This window comes from Haliotis rubra, unplaced genomic scaffold (assembly GCF_003918875.1).
Source record: "Haliotis rubra isolate DU_JTF1 unplaced genomic scaffold, ASM391887v1 Scf1229, whole genome shotgun sequence".
Classification (NCBI taxonomy): domain Eukaryota; kingdom Metazoa; phylum Mollusca; class Gastropoda; order Lepetellida; family Haliotidae; genus Haliotis; species Haliotis rubra.
Genome location: NW_025765147.1, coordinates 122,996 through 149,711, shown reverse-complemented (window position 1 = coordinate 149,711; position 26,716 = coordinate 122,996). Strand labels below are relative to the sequence as shown.

The following is a 26,716-nucleotide window of genomic DNA, read 5'->3' as shown; positions in this document are numbered from 1 at the left end:
ATGCTAAAAAAACACCCGAATCTGTGTTTAATGTAAGGTATTTGGTTCATTCTTCTCAACATATTCCAGATCAACAGGATGACGTAGATGTGTCTGTAGATGGAAGAATATGTCACACTGCGAACTCTTCCTACATGTGGGAACCAGAGTACACCCTGGAGTGTGATGTACCCGTGACGGGGATCCATCTCCGGATATATCGCCAACCTACAGCTAGGATGCTGAATCTGAGTTTCTGCGAGGTGGAAATATACGGTACTAGAAATATATGTATTTGCTTAAACCACTCAACGGTGTTATCAACGTTTGACTTGATTCTGAATAACGAAATACCTACACACCTATCTTCAGAGGTTCAGGACACTTTGTGGGGCGGTAGGGTAGCCTAGTGGTTAAAGCGTTTGCTCGTCACGCAGAAGACCCGGGCTCGATTCCCCACATGGATACAATGTGTGAAGCCCATTTCTGGTGTCCCCCGCCATGATATTGCCGGAATATTGCTAAAGCGACGTAAAACTAAACTCACTCACTCAGGACACTTTGTCAATAATGAAAGCAAATGTCATTGGAAGTTTACAGAGAAAACAATGTATGAAATATTTCACATTGATAACACCTTTGTAAAATTTAGGGTAAAACATTTGGCCATGAAGTAGACATCCCCATGGGCACCAATTGTTTCATGGTAGACAGGGGGAGGAAATCTCCAAATTTGATGCATCAGTGAAAAAAACAATGTCCGATGCAATTTTGACATATACCATACGTTCCCGAATTATGCAACTGACTAGGCTTAGCATGTGTTTATGACGGGTGCCACCGGTGGGGCACGATACGCTCATCTTTTTACGTGAACACCTTGTATAACCACTATTTCATAGTGATTCATGGACACATGCTCTGTCATAGTATCGCATGGCAACAATCGCTGGATTGTCTGGGCCAGAGTCGATTGTTTACGGCTGTGATACTGCTGATACAAGTATATACTCTTGATTTAGTCACATTTGTACAAACGACTCTTCTTTAGCAGAGACCTTTTGTGAATGTGAAAAGGTTTTGTCGCTTCTATTGATGAATAGCAATATATAATATTGTCAAAAGATGCAGAATATTCTTAATATCAAGACTAAAGCTATACACGTCATACGATCGTAGTCACGATATGGCTGAAATATTGCCGATGTGAATTTTATTCGTGATTTTTCACTCTTTCACTCATGAAATCATGAGATCACTCACTTATGACATCACTCATGAGATCATCAAATGATAACATAAAACGTCAATGCAAAAGAATACCCAGTTTTGACTATTGTCAGAAACAAATTCCGAAAACAGAAAGTTACAAAATATCTGTTAAAATTATATAAGATGCTCGCATAAAGGATAATCATGTCCTGCTCTACCGGTAGCACCCGCCACTCACAAACCTGTAAACTATTTTGTTGTGTTACACTGCACAGCAGTACTCATGCGCCTGTGAACAAACCAGACAAACAAAACAGACCTCGACTTGGGTGTACCTAGTCTGAATATACGAGACGTTCACCAACACCACCAGGACGCTGGCTTTAATGGGGTGTTATAGAAATGTGTTCTGGTCAAACTTGAGGATATCTGACACCAACGTTAGATGAAATCCATCTGACTGTGTGTGCGGTTGTATATCTTCACGATATCTGAATCAGTATCATTAGCCAACGCTTAAGGTCTGGTTAAGTATATTGATGTACTGTCGACTGCAGACACTTTACTGCTTCCAAATCAGACACATGTGTAGCATTAGAAATACCTTCCATTCAAGCTACGTATCAATATAGAAAGATATGCATGTTTCTTTAGCTGTGCCGCTGGAAACGCCCTCTTCAATGTCTTCTTCCACAACTACTACCATGCCAACAACATCCAAGACATTGTCTACGACAAAAGTGACTACTTCACCAATAGGTACAGCGTTCACTGTACTACTGCACTAACACCCAACACAATGGCAACACCAACAACAACAACATCACACCCATCCGGAAACATCCACGCCTACATCTGGCGCAGCGGGTAAAGGAAGGATGTATATGTTTGGGTGTGTTCTTCAAAGACGAACGGGTTAAATTCTTGCAGGTTGTAGTTCTTGTCAAAGCAGAGGTACGAGCAGTCAATAAGCAGTTTAAATCTCACATTGATATTGCATGTATTGAATCAGACTTGGAGAAGGATTATCGTTACACGTGACAATTCAACAGCAGAATTTGTAAGTGCATGTTCACATGTCATTAATGAAATAAACATCAGTTAAATTGTATACTCGGCCAAAACTATGATAATATGTCTCTTCGAGTCTTTCACTATTGTTATTCACTGCAGATGATCAAGACTGATTTATATCGCTGGCCTGTTGTGTTTGTATTACATTGTGGGTACCACATCACGCTTGTAATTATAATATGTATATCATACTCGCAGGTACGCACATAAGAAGAAAACACTTTTCACCATTTACTAATTATGTATACTTTGAGGTTATATGATTAAGAATCACGCTGTTCATATGTAAGGTGCTATTGCAAAGGGGAAGTCATTTTAGTATATAAAGTCAGATATATTTCTCAGCAGGCGTAAAATACCTCTTTCGATTCTGGAGGAGCAGTAATCAATCACATTATGCTGCATGGTAACGGGTGCAAAAGTTGTTTGTGTTCTAGCTAAAAGAAGCATGTCATTGTTGAAAGGATATCAATGCGGCATAGACATGTCTGTTTCACATATAAACATTTAAATGTTATATGTATTAATATCTAATGGGTTTGATTTCCTCGCTTGAATGTATCTCTACATTTTCAGAGTCCCCTGATAACAGGTTCCCGTTACTATACGTCATTGTCGTTGGTGTGGTGGTTGCTGGTGTCGTCACTGTTGCAGTTGTTGCTATTGTGTGTGTGAGGTATGGTGCAACTATCAACAGTTCGTAAACTATTATGCTCTTGATACAAATGTTGTATAAGTTATGATAACAGAGCATACTAAAAGGCTTCGCTGAAATATTAACCGGGATAGGCTAATCTCAAAAATCTGTTTTCATTTGCTCCCCTTGACAATGATAACATCAAAACATCCTGACGCAAAAGTCTTCCTGAACTGGAAATAACTATACTTTCACTGCACATTTAGGCAGAGGAAACAATGGCATAAGTACCTCTGTTCTATCAGAGGAATTTGGTTTGGTCGTTTCACCTGAACCGGGTTTTCAAATATTGTTTGGAAGCACCATTGTAAAGTCATATTCATAATTCGATGTTTCAGGAGACGGAAAGGGAAAAGGCCCCAAGACAAGAACGCTGAAGAAGCAGTTGTGCCATCTTATGAAGAGTGCATAGCGGAACCCGTCGATCATACTCGGTACCAGAACATACAAAGCCACAGAACACTTAGAGGATGGTCAGATCAAGGATCCATTTATGTTAACACGACAACAACTACCAGTCTTGAGAACATTTCTGAAAACGAATGCACCTATGTCAACAACGAATACGTTAATGATCAGAATGTGTCAACAGGAACATCATGCTATGTCAACGTTGGTTCTAATAATCAAGACATCGGTGAAGCGGGAGAATCAATCATGTATGTTAATACTAATGATTTTAGTCTGTACAAAAATACCCCAAATATCCTCACTTAAGATTGGTGCCTGCTGTCGTTCAGGTGAAAAATAACTCGCATGGAGCTATTAACGTTGCGGTATCTTCCGTTAAGACCATCATATTCTAGTACTTTGCCCATATGGGCGAGGGTTATGGAAGGACAAATTAGAAGTGATCACATTTTCGAACACTTAAAATAATTCATTGACATAATGTTTTTGGAAGTGGGATGTTTTGGTTTTTCGAATCCTAATCCAGCCCTCTGTGACAACCACCAATAATAACTTAATGATTCAATATTCAAAGTTCAAAACACCTTAGAGTCAGTAGAGGCCAGATCTGGTGAACCTCGACGAAGAGGTTCGTTCCAACAACACCGCACATAAGTGTGACAACGTCCCGCTAATTCTGTTTTAGAACTCCTTTCCATCACATGTTCATGCACTCATATAATACTTATAAAGCTTAATAAAATGGTAAAAGTGGTGCGTTTGTACACGGTACCATTTAACGAAAATGTAACATGAGAGCGTTCAATAAGACATATTGCACGTGTAATGAGCGTTTTATGAATAAAATCATTGTTCAACTCCAATATCCTTCATATTCTATCTTCCTTGTCCATAGTGTTGTTTATCACTGGCTTGAAACGTCGCACCCACTGCAATAAAGATGTTATCCATAAAATAATTGTTCCTGTTCGGCTTCCAAAAGATGTTAAATGAACATGGAAAATCCAGAGTCTCGCCTTATTCCTATTTCATTTTAAAGAGTACGTGATACCGGTTTATGGTATTATCTTTCTTGAGTGTAAACCTAATTCCGTATGTCCCAAAATAACTTGTGAACATCCACTGATGTTATGTGATTATTTACTCATTTCAAAATGTAGCATAAAACAAATACTTAAAAGGTTTTGGTACTTAACATTTTAGCCCTTAAAGGCACACTATCACGTCACACTTCTCTAAAAATCAATATTGCATTTCTCTCATTAATAACTGTAACTATCAGCCCCCAGCGAAACTACTATATACTTTATTCCGAAAAATATTACGTTTTACAATTTGAAATTTAAAAGTTCAAATGAATTAATGCAACATTGCATTAGATCGACTCTCGCGCCCTCTACCGACCGACCGTTTTTTCAAGCGAACCTCATAAAGTTATGTCCCTTGGAACGCTCGTTACGATTATCCTAGTAAGCAACATGTGATTGCGGAAAAAACACCGACAACACCGCGTGCGACAGTTTTCGGCAGTGCGACAGTTTTCGATATGTCTAAAGTTCTAGCACTGATATCGACGCACTTGACTGCCATTCACGCTTTCAGGTCATTGCCAAGTAAGGGGTAGTCTAGGCTCTATGGTTATCATATCAGGGTTGGGTAGCTCTGACACAAAGGTCAAGTGAAGTGTAACAGTTGCAACAACACGGAAAAACCTGTCACATTGTAGCTTGTGCTTGACGTGCGTCAGGAGGCATTCAGGCTATTCGTGAACTCATGATGCCTATACTGATACTCAGTGATTTACTCTACTTTGCTGTTAACACCAAGTGGAATATATTCCGTTTGATACCCGAGACTGGTTATTGTCAGGCATTGACGTCACACGTTCATCATCCATCTGCCCATGTACTACTGCATTGTGAAGGAGTGCGTACTGATTTGTGACCTGCAAACAACGCCCGTTGTACCATGCTTGTCAGTGTCCTCCTCTAACAGTTATTAAGTATTCTCTGGGATGTTATCAGTTGTTACAGTAGCTGGTGTGGCAGTTGAGGCAGTTATGGGAGATGCCCCAAACTGTAGTGACACCTCTTTGCAGATCATGCCGTTAGTGACAACATCTCATGTGGTAAATACCCGATGCACTTATTTACAAATATCAGAGTTATAAAATACTGGTTAAAATTACTGAAGATGCCTTCTTATAGGCTACCAAAGAAATGTTACAATATGATGATGCTATTCGATAAAAATGGACACACAAATTGGGTTTCTGCTGTTAGACATTTTCTATTCTCGAAAGGGTTTGGTTTTGTATGGAACGATCAGTATGTTGATTCTGAGGGTAAGTTTATTTTAGAACTAACACAAAGATTAAAAGATATCTACTTGCAAGAATGGTTTGAAAAGATATCACTTTCCAGTAAATATCTGTATTATAAGGTGTTTAAATGTACTTTTGACTCCGAAACTTATCTTTCATGTCTAAACGTAAAAAAAGTATAGGATAGCGTTAAGCAGATTGAGATGTTCTTCACATGATTTATCTATCGAAAGTGGAAGATTTAAAAATGTCAAAAGAAAATAGAACTTGCAAACTATGTGATCTTAACCAAATAGAAGATGAATATCATTTTCTTTTAATTTGCCCTGCTTATAATTCCATCAGAAAGTTGTATATTAAGAAATATTATTGTGCCCATCCAAACCTTTATAAATTCTCAGCATTGTTGAATAACAAAACCCATACTATACTTTAAAACTTGTCCATGTTTGTTTACTATGCCATGTTGTTTAGGACAGAATATATCTCAGAACACAATGTAACCTAAAGTTGATTATTTTCCCTTCTTCATGTATATTATCCGTGCGTGTAAATATTGATTTATAAATGCATTGTACTACAGGCCTGTGGCCTTTCAGTACCGAAATAAATATATATATATATATATACGACAACATCTCTTCATATACTCATGCCACATACTTTTTAAAAAGTAGGGGAACCTGAAGTATCAATTTGGATTGGAAGTATAAACTTACAAGACATACGTCTTATGAAAGCACCACAATTTTCCTTATCACCACCCATGGGATGCACGTGACATGCACAACGCAGTAGCCCGATGCACGTCCATTGGGTGGCATACTTGATTTTGACGGTTTTCAAGCGGGTCAATAAATCTCTGTAGACCATTAATTTTGACAATCATGTTGCATCACAAATTTGTTAGTGTTTCATCCAGCCTGTATGTTTTGTTTGAAGATGAAAATTGTACACATGCAAATTTCATGTCATGCACCAATATTTTTTTCAAGAGCGATTACTGTACAAACATTCCTCATAAGGAAGTGCAAGTGGTGATACACCCTCAAAACATCCATAATAATAATATAATCATTGATTGACTCCGATATATCTCCCACTTTCTTCAATAGTTAATTAAAACTGAAGTTCCCCGACTTTGTTTTGAGGAGTACATTACTTATCACGAGGAATGTTATCACAGTAGACCCGCACGCATTTTCCTGTAGACACAAAGGACGATTATTCAGATATCAATCATATCTCAGTCAGTTTAGAAATAATTGTATAAAAGCGACATACTCCATTCTATAATGCACCGACTACATCACAATCATCTGTTTAAGAATCACCATCAAGCAGGGATCACACTTCTGAACACTCTGTCATTGAACGGCGGATTTAATATTCATTTTTCTGAACTAGGCAATTATTGTATTTATACACCATATCATAGCATATACCCGACCTGGCTTAATGTACCTTTTGTAGTACACATAATGTGTACAGTATATTAACAGTATATAGCAAAATTTATCTTCTGAATGATGTGTGACTATGTTTCACGCACATATATTTACCAACAGAAAGAGTGAGCTTCACTGGTGAGGTTGTAGTGTCATTTCTGATCTCGTCTCCTCTTAATGAACTTAATGGTATGGTCTCTAAGGATGAATTCATTTCATGTCATACTCAACCAATGTGGAACCATGGTTACCCAGAACGCCATTGCTTACCTGATTCTGACGCTTGTCTGGAGCCTGCAAGGTGAGCTGTATACATCTGCTACACACATAAATCTGGTGCCAATGATGAAATACCTACATTCCTAGAACCTGAAACATGGCCATACACAAACAATTTAGAATAAACATGTGCAGTGACAATTGCATTGGATTCACAGAGGAATGCTTTGAAAGCAAATGTTTCTGAGAATGACCATTATATTAACCATTTAATCATCAGATATTCATATTGACCCAAAGCCTCTGTACGTTACAGTGTCCGGTCAAGTCTCCAACTGCCCCCGGGACTGTACCTTAGGTAACGTTGATATCGAAGTTTTCATTAATTGTTATAAGAACTTTCTCACTTGCTTTTCACGGCCAACGGAATATGTTTTGTCGCTAAACCACTCGAAAACTTATCTCGTTGCCAATATACTAGGGTTTATAGTTCACAATTATGTTTTCGTATAGACAAGAGTGTAAGTAGGAGAGTTAGTATTTAGTATTTAACAAGATGTCTTTCAACAAAAGGGGCAACACACTGTAACGAAGATGATGTTGGAAACAATACAATACTTCTTCGATCTAATGGACAGATGCTGAAAGGTGACGCAACATATTTTAAAGATTTAAACAACTTTGATGACAAATCAAAGAGAAAGAACATTCTCTGGATTCTACAGACAGTAACTGGAATCCCCATATTGGAATGTGATGAATTTAACATACAACAGATAATGATACTGTTTATTATTACAGTGAATATAGCAGCGAGTAAACAGTACTTACACTATCACGGGGCTGGCATCCTGGGTTACTGATGGTGTGACGTGAGGGCAGTGTGCATCAGTCTCGCCCATATTCCCAGCATGGGAGGCGGAGTTTACACAGAACAGGACAGTTACCAGGATCAAGATATTCTGCAGAAGTTCTGTATCATCAGAAACACAAAATAACGAATGCGTACTAATACTGACAAATAGTACTAATACTGATATATGAGTATCTTTATATGAGGCAAGTACTTTATATGAGACATCTTAAATATTATTTGACCAGCTTTGAAATCTTTTATGTTACCAGTAATTCAGTGTGAGGTATTTTGTTTTTTCTTCTCAAAACATATTCCAGATCAACAGGATGACGTATATGTGTCTGTAGGTGATCGAATCTGTCACCCCCCCGCAAAACTCTTCCTACAGATGGGGACCACAGTACAGCCTGGAGTGTGATGTACCCGTGACGGGGGACCATCTCCTGATACATCGACAACCTACAGAAGATGCGAGAATGCTAAATCTGGGTTTCTGCGAGGTGGAAGTATACGGTAGAAGATATATGTATTTAGTCAATAATGATACATAATTTTGCCCAATCATTGGGATTATTTGTTTGGCACCATTTAGACATAATGGAACCTCGACTTGGCAAAAACGGCTACATATCTTATGGCGAAAACGGCACCAACTAAAATATTATATGGAAAACTAGTTTGTTATTAGATATTTAAATTCAGATAGCAAATACATCTACTGTACCGACAGTGATTCGAGGGAAGTTCACTAACACCACCAGGACGCTGGATCTGACGGGACGTTTCACAAATTGACCGTTGAACATTACTGAAGATATATGAGATCATCCATAGACTGTTTGAGCGGTTGTATATCTTCACAAAACATATAACTGAATCAGCGCAATGCTTACGGTCTGGTTAAATATACTCATGGAAACAAATAAGGGAACACATGAAAGTACAAATGTTCCGTTATTTATTTCCTGATTTTCACCCACAGTGCAACCTTGAGAAGAAACCTGGAAAAGAACAAAGGAACTTTTGAACTTTCATGTGTAAATTGTCGACTATGAATACAAAATGAGATTAGAAAGTCGTCAAATGTAACGTATATTGTATTTGAGATTTCACTGTCTTAGTAAAGTACAGATTCTAGTACTTTTGTTGGGTTGAGTCCTATCACAGCAAAAAGAACAAGGTACAAGGTTCCATTTTTCCGGAAACCTACATGAAACTGGGTAATGTCAGAATCACGTAGGTTTCCGCTCACGGAAACTATGATTGTTGGTGTCCGGCTAACAAGGTTAGTTTCAGCGACTGGAACCTGCCGGAAACCAACAAGGTTAGCTTCAGCGACTGGAAACTGCCGGATACTAACAAAGTTAGTTTCCAGAAATGGAAACTTGCAGTAAAGTATCACTGGTAATTTCCATTGCATAAAGCAACTGGAAACCATCATTGATGAGAACTTGAATGAAACGAACGTAGAGGAAATTAATTTGACTCCATATATACCAGTATATACAGCATATATCCAGAAACCTGTTAAACTGCCCATATATTACATGTATATAGGTTTCAGTTTAGTGATCTCAATGCTTCTGTACACCAGAATTCAAATAAAAGATATTGTCACATAAAATTAATTTCAGGAAAACTTAAACCTAATTGAAAGAATATGGAAACTTAAGATTCTACTTTGTCTCCTTTACGTTTCGTTTGGTAAACTTAATTACAGATAATTTAAACTTATAGATTACTGAGAAACCGGTAAGGCTTCATTAGGTTTCAGTTATCCTGATTTACGAAACTTTGCATTGGGTTTCAGTTACAAAAAGACAAAATACAGATATCAAACCAACTAACGTTATAGCAAACTATTGGGCTATTACATGTACCTTGTTTGAGAAATGTATCCATCAGTATCCACATAATGGAACAATATACCATTGATCTGCAGTTGCCAAAAACCTGTTCCATGTCACGTGACCTTGTTTCATTAGACACCAAAGATAATACACCTGACAAGTTTTTACATAATGTCCACAATTCTTCTAAAAAATGAAATATTGTCGTTAATCCTTGAAGGGAGGTTGCTGTGTCTACACGACAGAATGTAGGTGTATGTGTAGGTGTAGACCGGATGTGTACTATATGTTGTGAATTGTTTTTATCACGATGGTGATTAAAATAATTTGTGCTAAGATTTTCAATTGAAATCAATGAATTATATTTTTGAAATGATATTTTCTTTTCATGCCAGACCACGAATAAAGTAAAATATTCTCTAAAATCTGGTATATTTTACGTATATCACTTGGTTGTACAATATGTTTTATTTTCAAGTTACGAATTTAGTGTTACCCGCATGCTTATCATCACACCTGGGATTCGAACCCACAGACTCAGAGTCAGGCACCTAATCAGCAGCACACAATGGCAGACGCCTAGCCTGCTTAGGCACCACGGCTTCCACAATGTCCGTGGTCCAGACCACCAGTACTAGAATCTGTACTTTGCTAAGAAAGAATAATCCAAAATATGACATGTTGAATTGTCAAATGCCAAATCAGTCCGCTACCAAATCAGATACATTGTATCATATACCTTCCATTCAAGCTACATTGAAATTAAGAAAGACATGTATGTGTTTCTTTAGTTGATACGTCTTCTTCAGTGTCTTCTTCCACAACTACTACTATGCCAACAACATCCACGACATTGTCTACGAGAAAAGTGACTACTTCACCAATAGCATCCTCGACAATAAGTACAGAGTTCTGGGTCAGCATGGATAAGAGTACAACGTCCTTACGTCCATTCCAACACCGATGACATCGGCAGTTGTATCCACTACGGCAGAAACATCAAACCCACCGACTGCGACAGCACACCCATCGGAAACATCCACGCTTCCATCCGGTGCAGGTAAAGGAAGTGATATATATGTTTTGAGGGTTCGTCAAAGACGAACGGGTTAAAGACAATGACAGAGTGCAAACTTCTTGCAGGTTGTAGTTATTGTCACCTCGGAGGTGAGGTGAGGTGAAATTGGGTTTAACGTCGTGCTTACCTCGGAGGTAAGCGCAATTAATAAACAGTTTAACTCTCAGATTGATATTGCATTTATTCAAACAAACAGACTTGGATATAGGTTATCGTTGCACGTGACATTTCAACAGCAGAATTTTGAAGTGTATATTAATGCCATGAATAATACACAGTTGAATTGTTTACTCGGCCAACACAGTGATAACCTCGAGTCTTTCATTGCTGATAATCAAGATCGATTTATGTCGCTGACCTTTTGTGTTTGTAATGCATGTAATATATGCATATAATTCACTCGCATGCACACATACAAGAAGAAAATACACCTCATCATTACTAATTACATTTACTATGAGGTTATATAATTAAGAATCAAGCAGGTCATATGTAAGGACTATGAGAGTTGGTGCTAAGGGGAAGTCTTTTTAGTGTATGTAGTCAGAGATATTTCTCACCAGGCGTAAAATACCTCTTTCAATTCTGAAGGCGCCGTAATCAATCACATACATTGCATGGTGACGGGTGAAAACGTCTTTTGTGTCTTGCCTGAAAAAATATTTTCATCCAAAAGAAGCAAGGCATTGTTGAAAAGGATATCAATACCGCTTACAAATGTGTATTTCACCTAAAAAAAATAACTGTTCAAACTGATAATGTGTAATGTGTTTGATTTCCTCGCTTGAATGCATCGCTACGTTTTCAGGGTCCCCCGATAGCACGTTCCCACTACTGTACGTCATTGTCGTGGGTGTTGTGGTTGCTGGTGTCATCGCTGTTGCGGTTGTTGCTGTTGTGTGTATGAGGTATGGTGCATCTATCAAGAGATGGTAAAGTATTATGTTCTATAGGTTATGATGATAGAGCATAATTTAATGCTTCGCTGGAAGATTAACGGGGACGAATATTCCGTAACAATAGGCTGATCTCAAATTCCCCTTTGTTATTGACAACGATAATGTCAAAACATCCTGACACTAAGGTCCTCATGCTTTTACAGTAATAATTCATGGCAAAACTACTGCATTATTACACTGCACATTTGGGCAGAGGGAACATTTCTGTGAGACTCCGTCGACACATATAAATAACACCTCTGTCAAGATGTATAATATTAATGACGTAGGTACCTCTCTTCTATCAGAGGAATATGGTTTGGTTGTTTCACCGGAACTGTTAATTTCAACGATAATGTCAAAACACTTAGGTCCTCATGCTTTTACTGGAATAATTCATGGTGAAATTGTACTGGATTCCACTGCACATTTGGGCAGTGGGAACATTTCGTCTACACTTGTAAATAACACCTCTGTCAAGATGTAGAATATTAATGACATGAGTACAGCTTGTTCAGCTTGACCTGAGCTCCATTAAATAGGGGAGCAGAGAATGTTATTAATGTTCGTGCGAAACATGCATACGTGGATTCGTTACAGTACTTGTCCCAGAAAAAAACACTTTTGACAAAAAACATAATTTCATGTTTTACTTGAAGTGTTTTTACAGTCAAGCTTGATTTACTAACTTTACAATGTCAGTTACTTTCACAATCCGATTCACTCTCGCTATATCACTCTCTTGACCCAGTTCAATTATCACATTTTCTAAATTTTGAATCATTTTAGGAAGCACCATTGTAATATCATATTCATAATTCGATGTTTCAGGGGGCAGACAGGACAAAGGCCCCAAGCCAGGGACGCTGAAGAAGCAGTCATGCCATCTTATGAACTGTGTGTAGCGGAACCCGTCGATCATACTCGGTACCAGAGCATACAAAGCCACAAAACACCAAGGGGATGGTCAGATCAAGGATCCATTTATGTTAACACGACAGCTTCTACCAGTTGTGAAAACACAAGGGAAAACAAATACACATATGTCTACAACGAATACGTTAATGATCAGAATGTGTCAACTGGCACGTCATGTTATGTCAACGTTGGTCTCTATCAAGACATCGGGGAAGCAGCGGGAGAATCAAACATGTATCTTAGTACTAATCACTTTAGTTTGTACGAAAATACCTTAAATATCTGCACTTGATTGATCCCTGCTGTCATTCAGGTGAAACCTAACTCGCATGAAGCTATTAATGCTGTAATATTTTCCATATAGGCCATCATATTCAATTACTTTCATCATATATGCGCTGGTTAGGCTGGATGGCCAAATAAAAACTGTGTGACCGCGTTTTCGAACACATAAACTGATTGACATATGTTTTCATAAGTGGAATGGTTTTGTCTTTCAAGTGCTAGTTCATCTACCAGCAATCTGTGACAACCACCAAGTCATAATATTAACGTAAGGGCTCGGTGTTCAAAACACCTGATAGTCAGTAGGTGAACCTGGACATAGAGGCTAATTTCCATATTCCGGTACAACAGCCATTGCCACGTGACTGCAAGGCTAGCCTCATGAAGGACACCATGTTGCAGACTGCCGCACCGCTTTTTTACCTTTGAAAGTCATTAACACTGCCCATAACTGTCACAATGTTCACGTTAATTCTGCTTAATATATGTATAATACTGTATAAAGCTTCAAAAGCTTCGAATGGTTGCGTTTCTACACGGCACCAATTAACGAAATGTAACTGACATTCTTCAAAAAGATATGTTGCATGTGTATTCAGCGTTTCATGAATAGAATAATTGTATAACTCCAATATCGTCCATGTATATAATCCCCTTGTCCATAATGTTGTATATCACTTGCTTGATAACGGTGTTAGCATCTACATCGAAACGATGCCTCAATTGCAATAACAAACTTGTCCATAAAAAGTACCTGTTCATCATACCGGCTTCTCAAAGTTGTTAAATGAATAAATATAAAGAGTCTCATCTTCTGCGGATTTTACTATGGTATTCCCTTTCGTGATTGTAAACCTAATTTCTTTTGGCCCAGTATAACTTGTGTAACCTCCACTGATCTGTTTGATTATTTACTCATTTCAAAATTTAGCCTTACGCCTTTCATAGTTGGAATATTCCCCCCAAAATACACAAATAATTAAACGGTTTCGTTTACCGTCCCTTTTAGTCTTTCAGCCAAACAAATTCTACCTTTTGACCCCGCAAACTGTAGCCTCATACCTGCATTTGGTGACTTTTACACACTTCAGATACACAGCTGTTTATCCTTTGATCATCAATGGTGACTGTTTTCCTATACATATTGGCATAAGTGTTTGTTTGATACCAGTAACAAACCTGTGACCGTAACTCTTTAGCAAGACCATTCAGATCCTTTAAATACAGCGAAATCGTTTTAAAAAGGTGTGCATCATGCATGTATATATGTATCACACCTTTTCAAAGGACTACAAATGAATGCGGTCGTCACAAAACAATATTTCACCCAGGCAAGGCTTTCAATGTCGACCTTACCAACAGTCAGAAATTTTAAGCAATGACGCCTGAAGATGTGTCTGAAACCATAGTTGGAATAGGTAAAATACCTCCTAATATACATTGTGGCTATTTTGTACATGTATAACTACCTCTAAAACGGCCTCGAAACAGTGCACACACGACACACACACGCGCGCCAGCAACAACACATTTCGAAATTAGCCGGGAGTGCATAGCTCTGAAGCTCACGCTCTCTGACATTGCCAAGTAAGGGGTAGTCCAGGCTACACCGTTATCATATCAGGGTTGGGTAGCTCTGTCCCAAAGGCAAGTGAAGTGTAACAGTTCCAACAACACGGAAAAACCTGTCACATTGTTAGATTAGCCTGTGCTAGTGGTGGTGCAGGGGGCATTTGCATTATTCGTGAAATCCTGATGCCCATACTGATTCTCAGTGATTTACCCAAATTTGTTAGCTTTACTTTCCTGTTTACACCCTAAGTGGAATATGTTTTGTTTGATAATCGCGACTGGCTATTGTCAGGCATTGACGTATCACGCTCATCATCCTGTACGTTCACCGTGAGGAGGTGAATACTGATTTGTGACCAGCAAACAACGCCCTGCTGTACCATGTTAGTCAGTGTCCTATCCTGATAGTATTGAGCAGCCACTGGGAGGTTATTAGTTGTTACAGTAGTTGCTGTGGCAGTTGAGTCATTTATGGGAGATGCCCAAAATATAGTGATACCTCATTGCAGATCATACCGTTTATGACAACATCCGTGACACATATTGCTTATCACGAGGAAAGTTATCACACAAAAGACCTACACACATTTTCCTGTAAACACGAAGCACGATTATTCAGATATCAATCGTATCATAATTCTTTTACAAATATTTGTATAAGGCGACAACCTCCATTCTATAATGAATAGTCTGACTACATCAGAATCATGTGCTTATGAATCACCATCAAACAGGGATCACCTCAGGTGTGAGCACTCTCAATGAGATGCTGCGTTTATTTTCGTGTTCCTGAAATGGCCACATGTTGTATTTGCATGACATGTCACAGCCTACAGATCACCTGGTTTACCGTTCACTTTGTAGTACACATGATGTGTAAATATCAACATCTTCATCAGTGCAATGTCATGTCTTCTAAATGGAGTGGGACTGTGTTTCATACAGATATATTTGCCAACCGAAGAAGAACCCGGGTGTAACAAATCCCTCAAATTACCTTTTCTATTCAGACATTTGACTTTGGACATTTTGTTTCGAATTCGTTACTGTAAATTTATCGTTCTGTAGGTCTGGACTTGAGAACCCTGTCATTGACGCCATGATCATCGATTTACGCAATTGGGACACTATGGCAACCACGCCAGCGAGTTTACCTTGTGTTGCAGCATGTATTAATATCATTCCCAGAGTCTGGAGATATATGTGTTCATCACACAACAATATATTATCCATGCAAGCCGATGAACAGCAGTATTGATAAGGAGGCCTGGGAATGAGTGAGTTTAATTTTACGCCGCTCTTAGTAATATTTCAGCAATATCAGGGTGAGGAACACCAGAAATGGGCTTCACACATTGTACCCACGTGGTGAATCGAACCAGGGTCTCGGCGTGACGGGCAAACGCTTTGACCACTAGGCTACCCCCTTGATAAGGAGGAAGTGAATGCAGCTTTGCAACCATTGTAACCTGCATATATGGCGTTTTTAGTTTGTGCAATTTTACAGTGATAACTCTGATACTTTATCACAGGTACACGTGATGAGAACAGTCTGGTCACATATTGCTTATCAGGAGGAAAATGATCACAATCTTGACGCACTGGCGTTTTCCAATACACTGCATATGATCCTTTAATCCACTACATGTCCTCTTAGTAAGAACATTGAAGCAGGCCTTTTCACTGAACATTTCTCATTGTGTACTCTAGGACATGGGACGCAGTTTTCGATGACTGTTCACACCATGCTCGTTTTATTGAATGTGTCCTATCTCTGTGAATATATTTCCGTGAATATATCAACGCATATATGAATATCTACCGGCAATGTGTCGAGCCAAATGCGCAAAAGGCTGTGAGGAAGTGAGCTGGTTGGAGTACCTCATTGCATGCTTGAATAACTGTCACGGGTGTGGTTGTAGTTTCATTTCTGAACTAGTTGCTTCTTAATGGATGTACTTGTGTGGCCTCAAGGGATGAATTAATTTCATGTCTCAATCAGCAAGTGTGGAATCATGATTACCCAGAACGCCATTGTTTACTTGATTTTGATGGCTGTATGGATCCCGCAAGGTGAGACACTCATTTACATCTGATGCCAACGAGGAAATACCTACGTTCCTTGTGAAAGGAAACATAAATGATCATAAACCACAACAAGTAATTCTAATAACACATAGACAAACATACATCTGATGAGAATGAGGAAATATCTACGTTTCTGGTCAACGGAAACATAAATGTGCATAAACCACAACAAATAATGCACAATAAACATACACTGTACGTTCACCGACGTGCCTTGAAATCAATGAATGACCATTTTATGGACTGATGTACCATTCCATATTCACATGTTAACCCAAAGCCTATGTGTGTTACAGTGCCCGGCCAAGACCCCAGCTGCACCCAGAACTGTACCGCAGGTAACGTTGATATCGATGTTTTGATTATGGCTGTTACAGGTAAGGCAGGTCAGGATTACAATTTACACCTGCTTTTCAGTTACCTATTTATTTAATATGTTGCCCATAACTGCGAACGGAATATGTTTGTCAATGATGCACAATAAGACATCATGTACATTTAAATCGCATTGCAATTAGTTTAGTGTTTATGTTAGCACATTAGGTTCATGTGTAGATATTACGTTTTTACTTTAAATTAAATTAAGTGTAAGTAGTAGCAACACAATATAAAGAATGTAGTGCAGAAAACGATACAATAGTGTCCAATCTGATTGAGATGAAGATATAACAATAGACTAATGCTGAAAGCTGATGCAAGATACTGGAACGTTTTAAACAACTCGTGATGACAAGCCGAAGTAAAAGAACATTTTCTGGATTCTACATGCAGTACGTACAGTTATTCCAACCTGAATCACCATATTGGAATGTGATGAACTTATCATACCACGGATAATGATACTGTTTATTATTACAGATAATATAGCAGCGAGTAACTTTACATCTGGGGACAACAAGTCTTACACCATCACTGGACAGGCATCCTGGGTTACTGATGGTGTGACGTCAGGACCGTGTGCATCAGTCTCGTCCTTATACCCAGCATGGGAGGCGGAGTTTACACAGAGCAGGACAGTTACCAGGATCAAGATATTCTGGGAAGGTATCGTGTCATCAGAAACACAAAATAACGAATGCGTACTAATACGGACAAAATTAATAGTACTAATACTGACAAGGTCTTTATATCAGACAAGTACTTTATATGAGACATCTTAAACATTAATTGACCAGCTATTATGTTACAGCAATGCTAAAAACACCCGAATCTGTATTTAGTGTAAGGTATTTGGTTCATTCTTCTCAACATATTCCAGATCAACAGGATGACATACATGTGTCTGTAGATGGAAGAATATGTCACATCGCGAACTCTTCCTACATGTGGGAAGCAGAGTACACCCTGGAGTGTGATGTACCCCTGACGGGGATCCATCTCCGGATATATCGCCAACCTACAGCTAGCATGCTGAATCTGAGTTTCTGCGAGGTGGAAATATACGGTACTAGAAATATATGTATTTGCCTAAACCATTCATCAGCGCTATCAGCGTTTGTCTTGACTATTACACCTGAAGACATGCCCATTCCTCTTTTGTACTTGATTCCAAAACTACAAAATAATCTTGACAAGGAGAGATATATTGCTGATTCCAGCAAATGTACCACCAAATCGCCAACCTACAGAAGGTGCGATGATGCTGAATCTATGGAAATATACGGTAGAAGTTTTATGTACATGTATTTAGTCAATGACGATACATTATTTTGTTCATATTTTTCAATCACAAAGGATATATATTTCATTGTAAAAACAGTGAAGGATCTTTTCCATAATGTCAATTCTCATTTAATTATTGGATTGTTATAAGAAATTGAATTGTTTCATAAAATTTGAAACCTGTTTTTTAAACAAGTATATGCTTTATAGTTTGTAGTTTATATTAATACCTGATATTGTTAGTGGCTGTATCCACACAGAGTTTGAAGCATTGTAAAATTATGGTCCTCTTTCAGCCTACGTATAAGTCTATCAGCATTCATAACGTAGAATAGTTTTGATTTCAATTTATGTGTCAACGGCTTAAGGGAACGTGTAAATCTGTCAGTACTGTACTTCCCCATGGTCCCTAGTATGGTGATTTACCTTCAGTTTCTGGCGATGCATAGAACGTTTGTAATTTGTATTGTTCTAAATATAACTTAAATTGTAGAGATATTTAGAGATTTTCAATACTGTTTCTGTGATTTTCTAGTTACTTATACTGGCCTTTGTCGACAGGTTTGTATAATTAAAATGTATATCACTTATAACTTGTTTAGTCAGGATGGTGCTGAAATAAAGTCAATGTGACTATACGTTGTAACTCCTTCGCTCACTTTACTCATTTCGTTCTTCGATACCATTAGAATTCATAATATAAAGCATAGCACAGGCCTACGATGCCGTGACTACACGAAATACCTTCACCTTCATATGCACGTTTGTATCTTCAACGGAACTAATGTCTAAATCAGTACCCGTATGCGTAACGGCGTAACGTATCGTTCGCGTTTAACTATACACATGGTAAAAGTACCGCAACACCTGTGATTTTTAACTCCCATATGTCAATTTATATTCATATCATAATTATGTTTGTTTGAATGAGTATTTTGACTCATCGGGCGTACAATACATTAATTTAGTTATGCACGTGTTCCAGTCTAAGGCGAGCATTACGCGCATCACCTGTCATTAAGTAAATGTCAAGTTTCAGTAAACTGTTGTTACACCTGGAAAATGAATTGATGCCATTGTTGATAAACACATATAGGGCCTCCTTAACAGACAACTTCTCACAGATGGCAAGTTACTGGTATACTGAATGCTAACATGTCGTTCAGGGCTTGTCAGTAGATGATGGTTAAGTTGTCATCAGCCGACTGGCCAGAAAACATCAGCAAACTAAGGATGTTATGTTCCGTCAGCTTTCACGACGACCGCGAGTCACAACTCATAGGGAGGATACAGGCATTCTCAGAATCCCAAGACATTACCCGTTTTGTCAAGTGGCGTAGTTAAATCAGAGTGGCTTCCACATCGTCGTTTGTCCATCAGATTGGTCCAAAACTACCTAACTTCGGCAGGGTATAGAGCCAGACAACCTATCAGACGCACGTTGTTATCCCCAGAGCTCACAGCAGTTATGACTAACTTGGTGTAAGCTCGATGCCACTGACGTCAGGGGGGAAGGATCCACTGGTGAGACGAAAGTGGATTTCGTCGTTCATGACTGATGGTCGAGCTCGTGACTAACACCGCAGAAACACTTTAAACTTGCACAACGGAGTATCTTGGAGCAAGTAATCCTTGGATTCATTTTATGGTGTAGTGTTTCCCATCATATGACTGTAAACTTGACCGTTTCACGTTCACACAAAATCTGAATGGGCGACGGTACATCACTGACATTCAAGACAATGTTCTTGTACCACATTTCGATGGCTCTCGGAGATATTTAAGAGGAAATCCATCAAACTTCTGTGCGGTTGTCATCTTCAACTGACTTGGGGCCCGTTCCACAAAGCGATCGTAGCGGTACGACTGTCGTAAGTCTATGTTAAAGCATAGGAGTTACGATCACCTTAACGCTACGATTGCTTTGAGGAACGGTACCCTGATATTTAAATCAAAGGCGAAGCGTTTCGTTTCTGTTTTGATGCAATTACGTTTCATTTCAGATACATTTGTGGTATTAAGATATCCTTACGTCCAATTCAAGGTTCATACAACATATGGAAATGCATTTCTGGTTTTCTTTAGCTGACCCGATAGTAACGTCCTCTACCATGTCTACTATGTCCAATACAGGAGAGTCAACAACCACCACCACGTCCATAACAACGACCAAGCCCACGACATCATCCCAAACAAGCACCGCTGCACCAGTTCCAACAGAGACCTCAACAACGTCGCAAACAAAACCAACGACACAACCTGCTGTTGCAGATACAGGTAAATGAAATACTGATAGGCAAAATGCAAACTGAGTGAATAATTTGGGCGGGCACAACATGTCGCATCCAAAATATATGATCTCATGAGTTGAAATTTGACATTGCATCTGTCAATGAAAATATGCTGTCTTGGAGAATCTATTTGCTCATGACATGTCTACTAAGACTGCACGAGGATGTTGTTTATTAGTAGCGTGGCGCTTAGTGTTTCTTCCACTTTGTTAATGTTACTTAATTATAACATGGAACTTAATTAAATAGTGTACATATTCATGAAGTTCTTAAGTTGCATGTGCCACCCCTGCTTTTGTCCTGAAAGTTTATTAAATGACCCGTGAAAACGGGTGAAAATGAAGTGTGCACCCTCCCTTTTCTCAAGAGTGTGCACCCTCCCCTTCCCCTTTCCCAAAAAGTTGTATCCGCCCCTGCGGGTGGAGGTGTGAGTGAGTAAGTGAGTTAATATTTAACGTCACATCGGCAATATTTCAGCCATATCGTGACAAAAACAATGCATACAATATAAAAATGTTGTGAAGAGTTAAACCTGTCGAAGATGGACAGTAAAAATCCTAGAGTATCACAGATATGAATATAAAACTAGAATGTAAATCTAAAGCATTTTAATTGAAGAAGACTGTACAATTTAAAACACGGGCTATAGATCGCCAGCATCTGAAGGTAGTTGATCATACTAGGGTCCACGGGGACTTACAGTACCTTTGCTACCTGCATGGACCTTAGTTGGACTTACACCATCTCTTCAGCCGCTGGCGATTGTAGGAAAAGTTTAGCCGAATTTTAAAGGAACAAATATACTACGATTAAAAAGTATGGTTGAGCAAGATTGACTTTGACAATTTTGGGACTTACGTACCCTCTCAGGAGGACAATAATTTTACGCTACTTCAACTCCCTTTGAGGATACAGCCACCAACAATCTAAGTTGATAATCTGAACTACCAATTGAATAACTTTCTCTATTTACAAAACATATATCAAAATTCATGTAACAAATCTATCTCTTTTAAAAAATCAATGATTAAATGATAATTAACTTTATTAAAAAGGTCCTTTACTGTTTTGATATTGAAATATGTATCCCTTATGATGGAGAATTCAACACAGTCAAGCAGGGGGTGGAGGTGTAAAGTACTCACGGAAGTAGAAATAAAATTGTTTCGGGAGTTTCTTTGTTTATTACTTCATTAAAATAGGTCGTTTTAACAAATATGAAAACAACTATGTTTTGTCCCAACTAGGTCTTTTAAGTTGATCCGCTATTCATCATTCAAAATACCATTTTACAGGTAAAAAGATTGTATATTTTCAATAAAATAGAAACATGCTATAACTTACGTCACTATCAAGAAGTGGGTGGTAACAACTACCTGCAGCACTGTTTTGACGGGAAGCGATTGTGTTGCTATAGCGATTGTGTTGCCATAGCGATTGTGCAATTGACAATCCAAGCTATCAACTCGTAAAAATAAAAATAGTCAACTTTCAATAAGTGTCATTGTTAAATATATGAAACATGTAATGAGGAAATCCCTAAATCAATTATTTTGTGTGTCAATTAAGATTTATTAGAAATGAAGGATGAATGGTATATAACATTATGCATAAAATATCTTATTTACGCGAACCTATGGAGATTACATCTCATTTGCATACCATAGCTTGCATCAGAAATGTACATTTTAACTTTGACGAAATTTCAAGGGGTACAAATGACACCATTTGCTCTCCTGTAAAACTCATCTATTTCGGATGATTTTACGAAAAGTGTTGAAAACAAAAAAATGTGAAAAACGATAGTCAGAGAATATTTAACAATGAAACTTTAGTTGTGTTCAAAACTACGAAATAAACTCCAAAAAACATTATATTTCCGTGAGGACGTTTGTAATTTAAGATATACCCAAACAGCTTACTAAACATTTCAACGAGCAGATCAATTTACATCCATGCAAGAGGTAGGAAGCAAAGTGTTTTAATCAATATGTATGAGCGATGTCAGTAAAGTAAGTCACGTAATAGTTGTTTCATGTCACCCAGTTGCTTTCAAGAACTTCCAGTTTGGTGAATTTCAGGGACGATGATTGGTGCAGTAGTGGGAGTGGTCGTGCTGCTGCTGATTATCGTCGTAGTGGCAGTTGTCTGCAGGTAAACCCATCTGTGTCTACTGATAACACCATCACGTCGTATTCACATTTTGTTTTGTCACAGGCAAGGACAAGTTAATATGACACCGCTGTTTCAATTTCACGAGTGTCATTAAAATTCGTATTTATCGTATTCTAATTTGTCTGTAAATATTGACACAAGGGTTCACCCAAAACTGTTAGTCATTTGGAGCACTTGTGTATGCATTACCGATCTCTATACTTTTCAGAAATGGAATTAAAAAAAGGTATAACCCAAAGGATGCAGAAGCCAGAGGTAACCGAGCAATGTATTACATACCGAGTGAGTGTGTTGGTTGTCGAGTGAGCGAGCATGATCGGTGGGTGGGTGCGTGAGTGAGTGAGTGAGTGCGTGCGTGCGTGTGTGCATGAGTTTGGGTGAGTGAGTGCCAAGGGCACGAGAAGGGACCTGATATAACTAAAATCATAAGTATAGCATACAAAATGGTATTGGCATATTGGCATCATCAACGACAAACTGTTGTGGCTAATATGGGTCAACATGTGCATATTGGCTCGTAAAAATACATAATATATAACATCTACTGATAGTTGGTTGAGAGTTGTACGAGAACTTGATATTCATGTAATGCATGAATGATCAATCAGCTGCCGTGAGGAATCAAGCAATTAAGATGGATGAAGTCGAACAGCCGAACTCAACAGTGTTTGATCTTAATGAGTTCAAAAGTGTGGCACTACCTACTTACCCGGAGGAAAAATCTGCGTCTCTTAACGGATCCCTCCAGAGCCACATCCCTAGTGCTGTTAGTGTGGCGAATCTCCCCAGCTACATCAGAGAGAAGCTGGATGCTAACAACGCCACGGAGTACGCGGCAAGTACCTTCCCAGTTTCATCTTATGGATACACAAGGCAATTTAGATATTGATCAAACGTAACAGGTGTTAAATATAGGATTACACTTTCTCAGCAAAATACAGATTCTAGTACCTTTGATGGGTTGAGTCCCATCCGGGATTCGAACCCACACTCTCAGAGTAAGGCACGTAATCGCCAGCACACAAAGTCAGCCATCTAATCCATTCTGTCAGACAGTGTGGGTATAAATCCCAGATTGGACTCAACTAAACAAATGTAGTAGGATCTGTATTCTCTGGAGTCTGGAAAAACAAATTTCCAGTGGAGTGAGTGAGTTCAAATTTATAGTCACATCGGCAATATTTCAGCCATATTGTGACTTAAAAAGTTATAAATTAACAATAAACACAATTACATTATAAAACACCTGTCGACAAAGGACAGTAAAACTACTAGATTATCAGAGGGAAAAATTTAAGACTAGTAATAAAATCTAAAATATGTTACTTTTAAATGGCAATACAATATATAAACCGGCTATAGATTGCCAACAACTGAAGGTAGATCACCATACTAGCGACCATGGGGACTTACAGTACATTTGCTTCCTGCATGGACCCTAATTTCCAGTGGAAGTAGCATTACGTCAAGATGCCATACGCTGCTGCAGAATGTAAACACTTATCGTTTATGCTTAAAAACGTAATACTATTTATATGACTGCCGCTCTCTTTCAGATGTTACCGGCCGGCCTGAGGAACACTCATACATATGAGACGGCAGCGAGAGAGGAAAATCTCCACAAGAACCGCTACAACAAACTATTTGCATGTAACATCATTTGTCTTAAGTTCTTAAGAAACAGCAGGGATCGGTTATATCGTGTTGGATTCTCTAACATAAAAGATATATATGCATGGATGTAATGATGATATATTGTAAAACAAAATCGTCATATGACTTGGCGAATGCTTGACTTGCCTTTTCAAGTGTTTGTGATGGCCCAACCGTTGGGACAGCATACCTAAGATTTTCATACACATCTTGTATATCATTTGGGAGGTATTCATAAGCATATGCGTATGATGAATAGTTAGATAATCGTCAATCGTTTTGACAACACATTCCTACGGGTATGGGGACGGTGGGGTAGCCAAGTGGATAAAGCGTTCGCTCGTCACGCTGAAGAGGCGGGTTGATTCCCCTCATGAGTGCAATGTCTGAAGCACATTACCGGTGTCCCCTGCCATGACATTGCTGGAAAAACCAAAGTAACTCACTCACCCTTTCCATTCGGCCAAAGTGACTGTGGTACAGTACATGTTAATACATAACATACGTTACAATGTTATCATTCGTATGCACCACTTTCGATTTGTCACGTATCATCAACAGATGACGATACTCGGGTGCACTTACAGAGCGAAAGTGGGGCAGATTATATCAACGCATCGTACATACACGTATGTAGAGAGAGGCAAGAGCATAAATATGATATAACAAAAACATGATTATATTACGTTTATACGTATTATATATCCGCCATTTAAACCAAGCTCATAAGCTTTCATTGTGTTTCATTCATAAACAAGCCGTGACGATCCCAGTTAGAATCCACTGAATCGGGTAGTCAGACTCGCTGACTTGGTTGACACATGTCATCGTATCCCAAATGCGTTCTCCAGTTCCCATGCTGTTGATCACTGGATTGTCTGTCCCAGACTCGATTATTTATAGACTGTCGCCATTTCGATGGAATATTGTTATAGTATATTGAATAGTGCGGCGTTAAACAACAAACAAACAGACAGAAATCATGAACTTTGATAGAATACATTGGGGTTTTTTTCCAGGGCTTTAAAAGTCCTCTGAAATTCATAGCTGCGCAAGGTAAGTATAAAGTTCTATTTGCCATATGTGTTGTCAAAGTTAAAATAATTAGTCATCCACATCACATAGGATACAGGAGACACAGCAGTCTGACACGCTACAATATCCATCCCTGAAGACTCACAGACTTATTTTCCTGGTTTCAACTTCAAGATTGATCCTAAACCCCGGGCCTGCTCGAATCATACCCATGCTGGTGGTTTTGCTTGCTTCTTACTTGAATCTGAAATACTGTGTGACCGATGTGTAACCCAAACACCTGTATGCCCACGCATTGGATGTCATCTAAAATATAGTTTCTTTTAACTTGGAAATGTTGTGTATAGACATACAGTTTCATGTAAATTATGATGAGACGGTTGGATATCCATGTGGTGTTGCAGAAGACCATTTCTTGTGTCCACCGTTTTGGTATTACTGGAATGTTGGTAAGAACGATATATAACGACACACACTCACATACCAACAATGATTCACAGGTCCCCTGAACTCGACGGCTGTAGACTTTTGGAGTATGGTCTGGCAGGAGGGATCTCGGGAGATCGTCATGGTCACCAATCTACTGGAAGATGGCCAGGTGCGTGGAGAAATTATGCGTTACGTTCAAGGAAGAGGCAATTAACAATATGTTTCAACAAAGAACAGCCATCAAAACAATTCTGATACGTATCCAAACGCTATTAGTTCTACAACTACTATGATTTGATACCCTCATTAAATACAGTCAATAATAATATACTATGTGGTGCAATTGGATATCTTTGAATGAAGTGTTACTTTCGTTTCAGCACAAGTGCCACATGTATTGGCTAGGAAAGGAGAACGTGGTAGTTATGGAAACATCACTGTGACACAGGAGAAGTCTATAGAACGTGCACTACTACACAGTTCGCATCTTCTTGCTGCATCACCGTAAGGTACGTTTGATAGT

General features: G+C 38.6%; 2 protein-coding genes and 1 long non-coding RNA gene across 3 annotated transcripts in view; all 3 read left to right on the top strand.

Moving 5' to 3' along the window:
* The window catches only part of LOC124266032 (mucin-5AC-like), a 41,333-nt gene extending 37,175 nt beyond the window's left edge, over positions 1-4,158 (top strand). The window contains exon 4 of the mRNA XM_046700844.1: positions 3,301-4,158. Within this exon, the coding sequence (XP_046556800.1) occupies positions 3,301-3,679 (379 nt within the window). The 3' untranslated portion in view covers positions 3,680-4,158. The remainder of the gene's footprint in view (positions 1-3,300) is intronic.
* Positions 4,159-17,312: 13,154 nt separating this feature from the next.
* Positions 17,313-24,053, top strand: LOC124266042. Its single transcript, XM_046700852.1, has 7 exons — positions 17,313-17,325; positions 17,807-17,992; positions 18,207-18,392; positions 20,696-20,887; positions 22,983-23,055; positions 23,285-23,331; positions 23,685-24,053. Exons 1-7 carry the CDS (start codon positions 17,313-17,315, stop codon positions 23,963-23,965), a joined length of 978 nt encoding a protein of 325 aa, XP_046556808.1. The 3' UTR covers positions 23,966-24,053.
* Positions 24,054-25,287: 1,234 nt separating this feature from the next.
* Positions 25,288-26,351, top strand: LOC124266035. Its single transcript, XR_006895620.1, has 3 exons — positions 25,288-25,358; positions 25,749-25,785; positions 26,265-26,351. It is a non-coding gene; the product is annotated as an uncharacterized LOC124266035 (long non-coding RNA).
* The last annotated feature ends 365 nt before the right edge of the window (positions 26,352-26,716 follow it).

Coding starts and splice junctions, on each gene's coding strand:
- LOC124266042 (XM_046700852.1), top strand. Junction 17,993..18,206: donor GATCAAGATATTCTGGGAAG/GTATCGTGTCAT, acceptor AACATATTCCAG/ATCAACAGGATGACATACAT. Junction 20,888..22,982: donor ACCTGCTGTTGCAGATACAG/GTAAATGAAATA, acceptor GGTGAATTTCAG/GGACGATGATTGGTGCAGTA.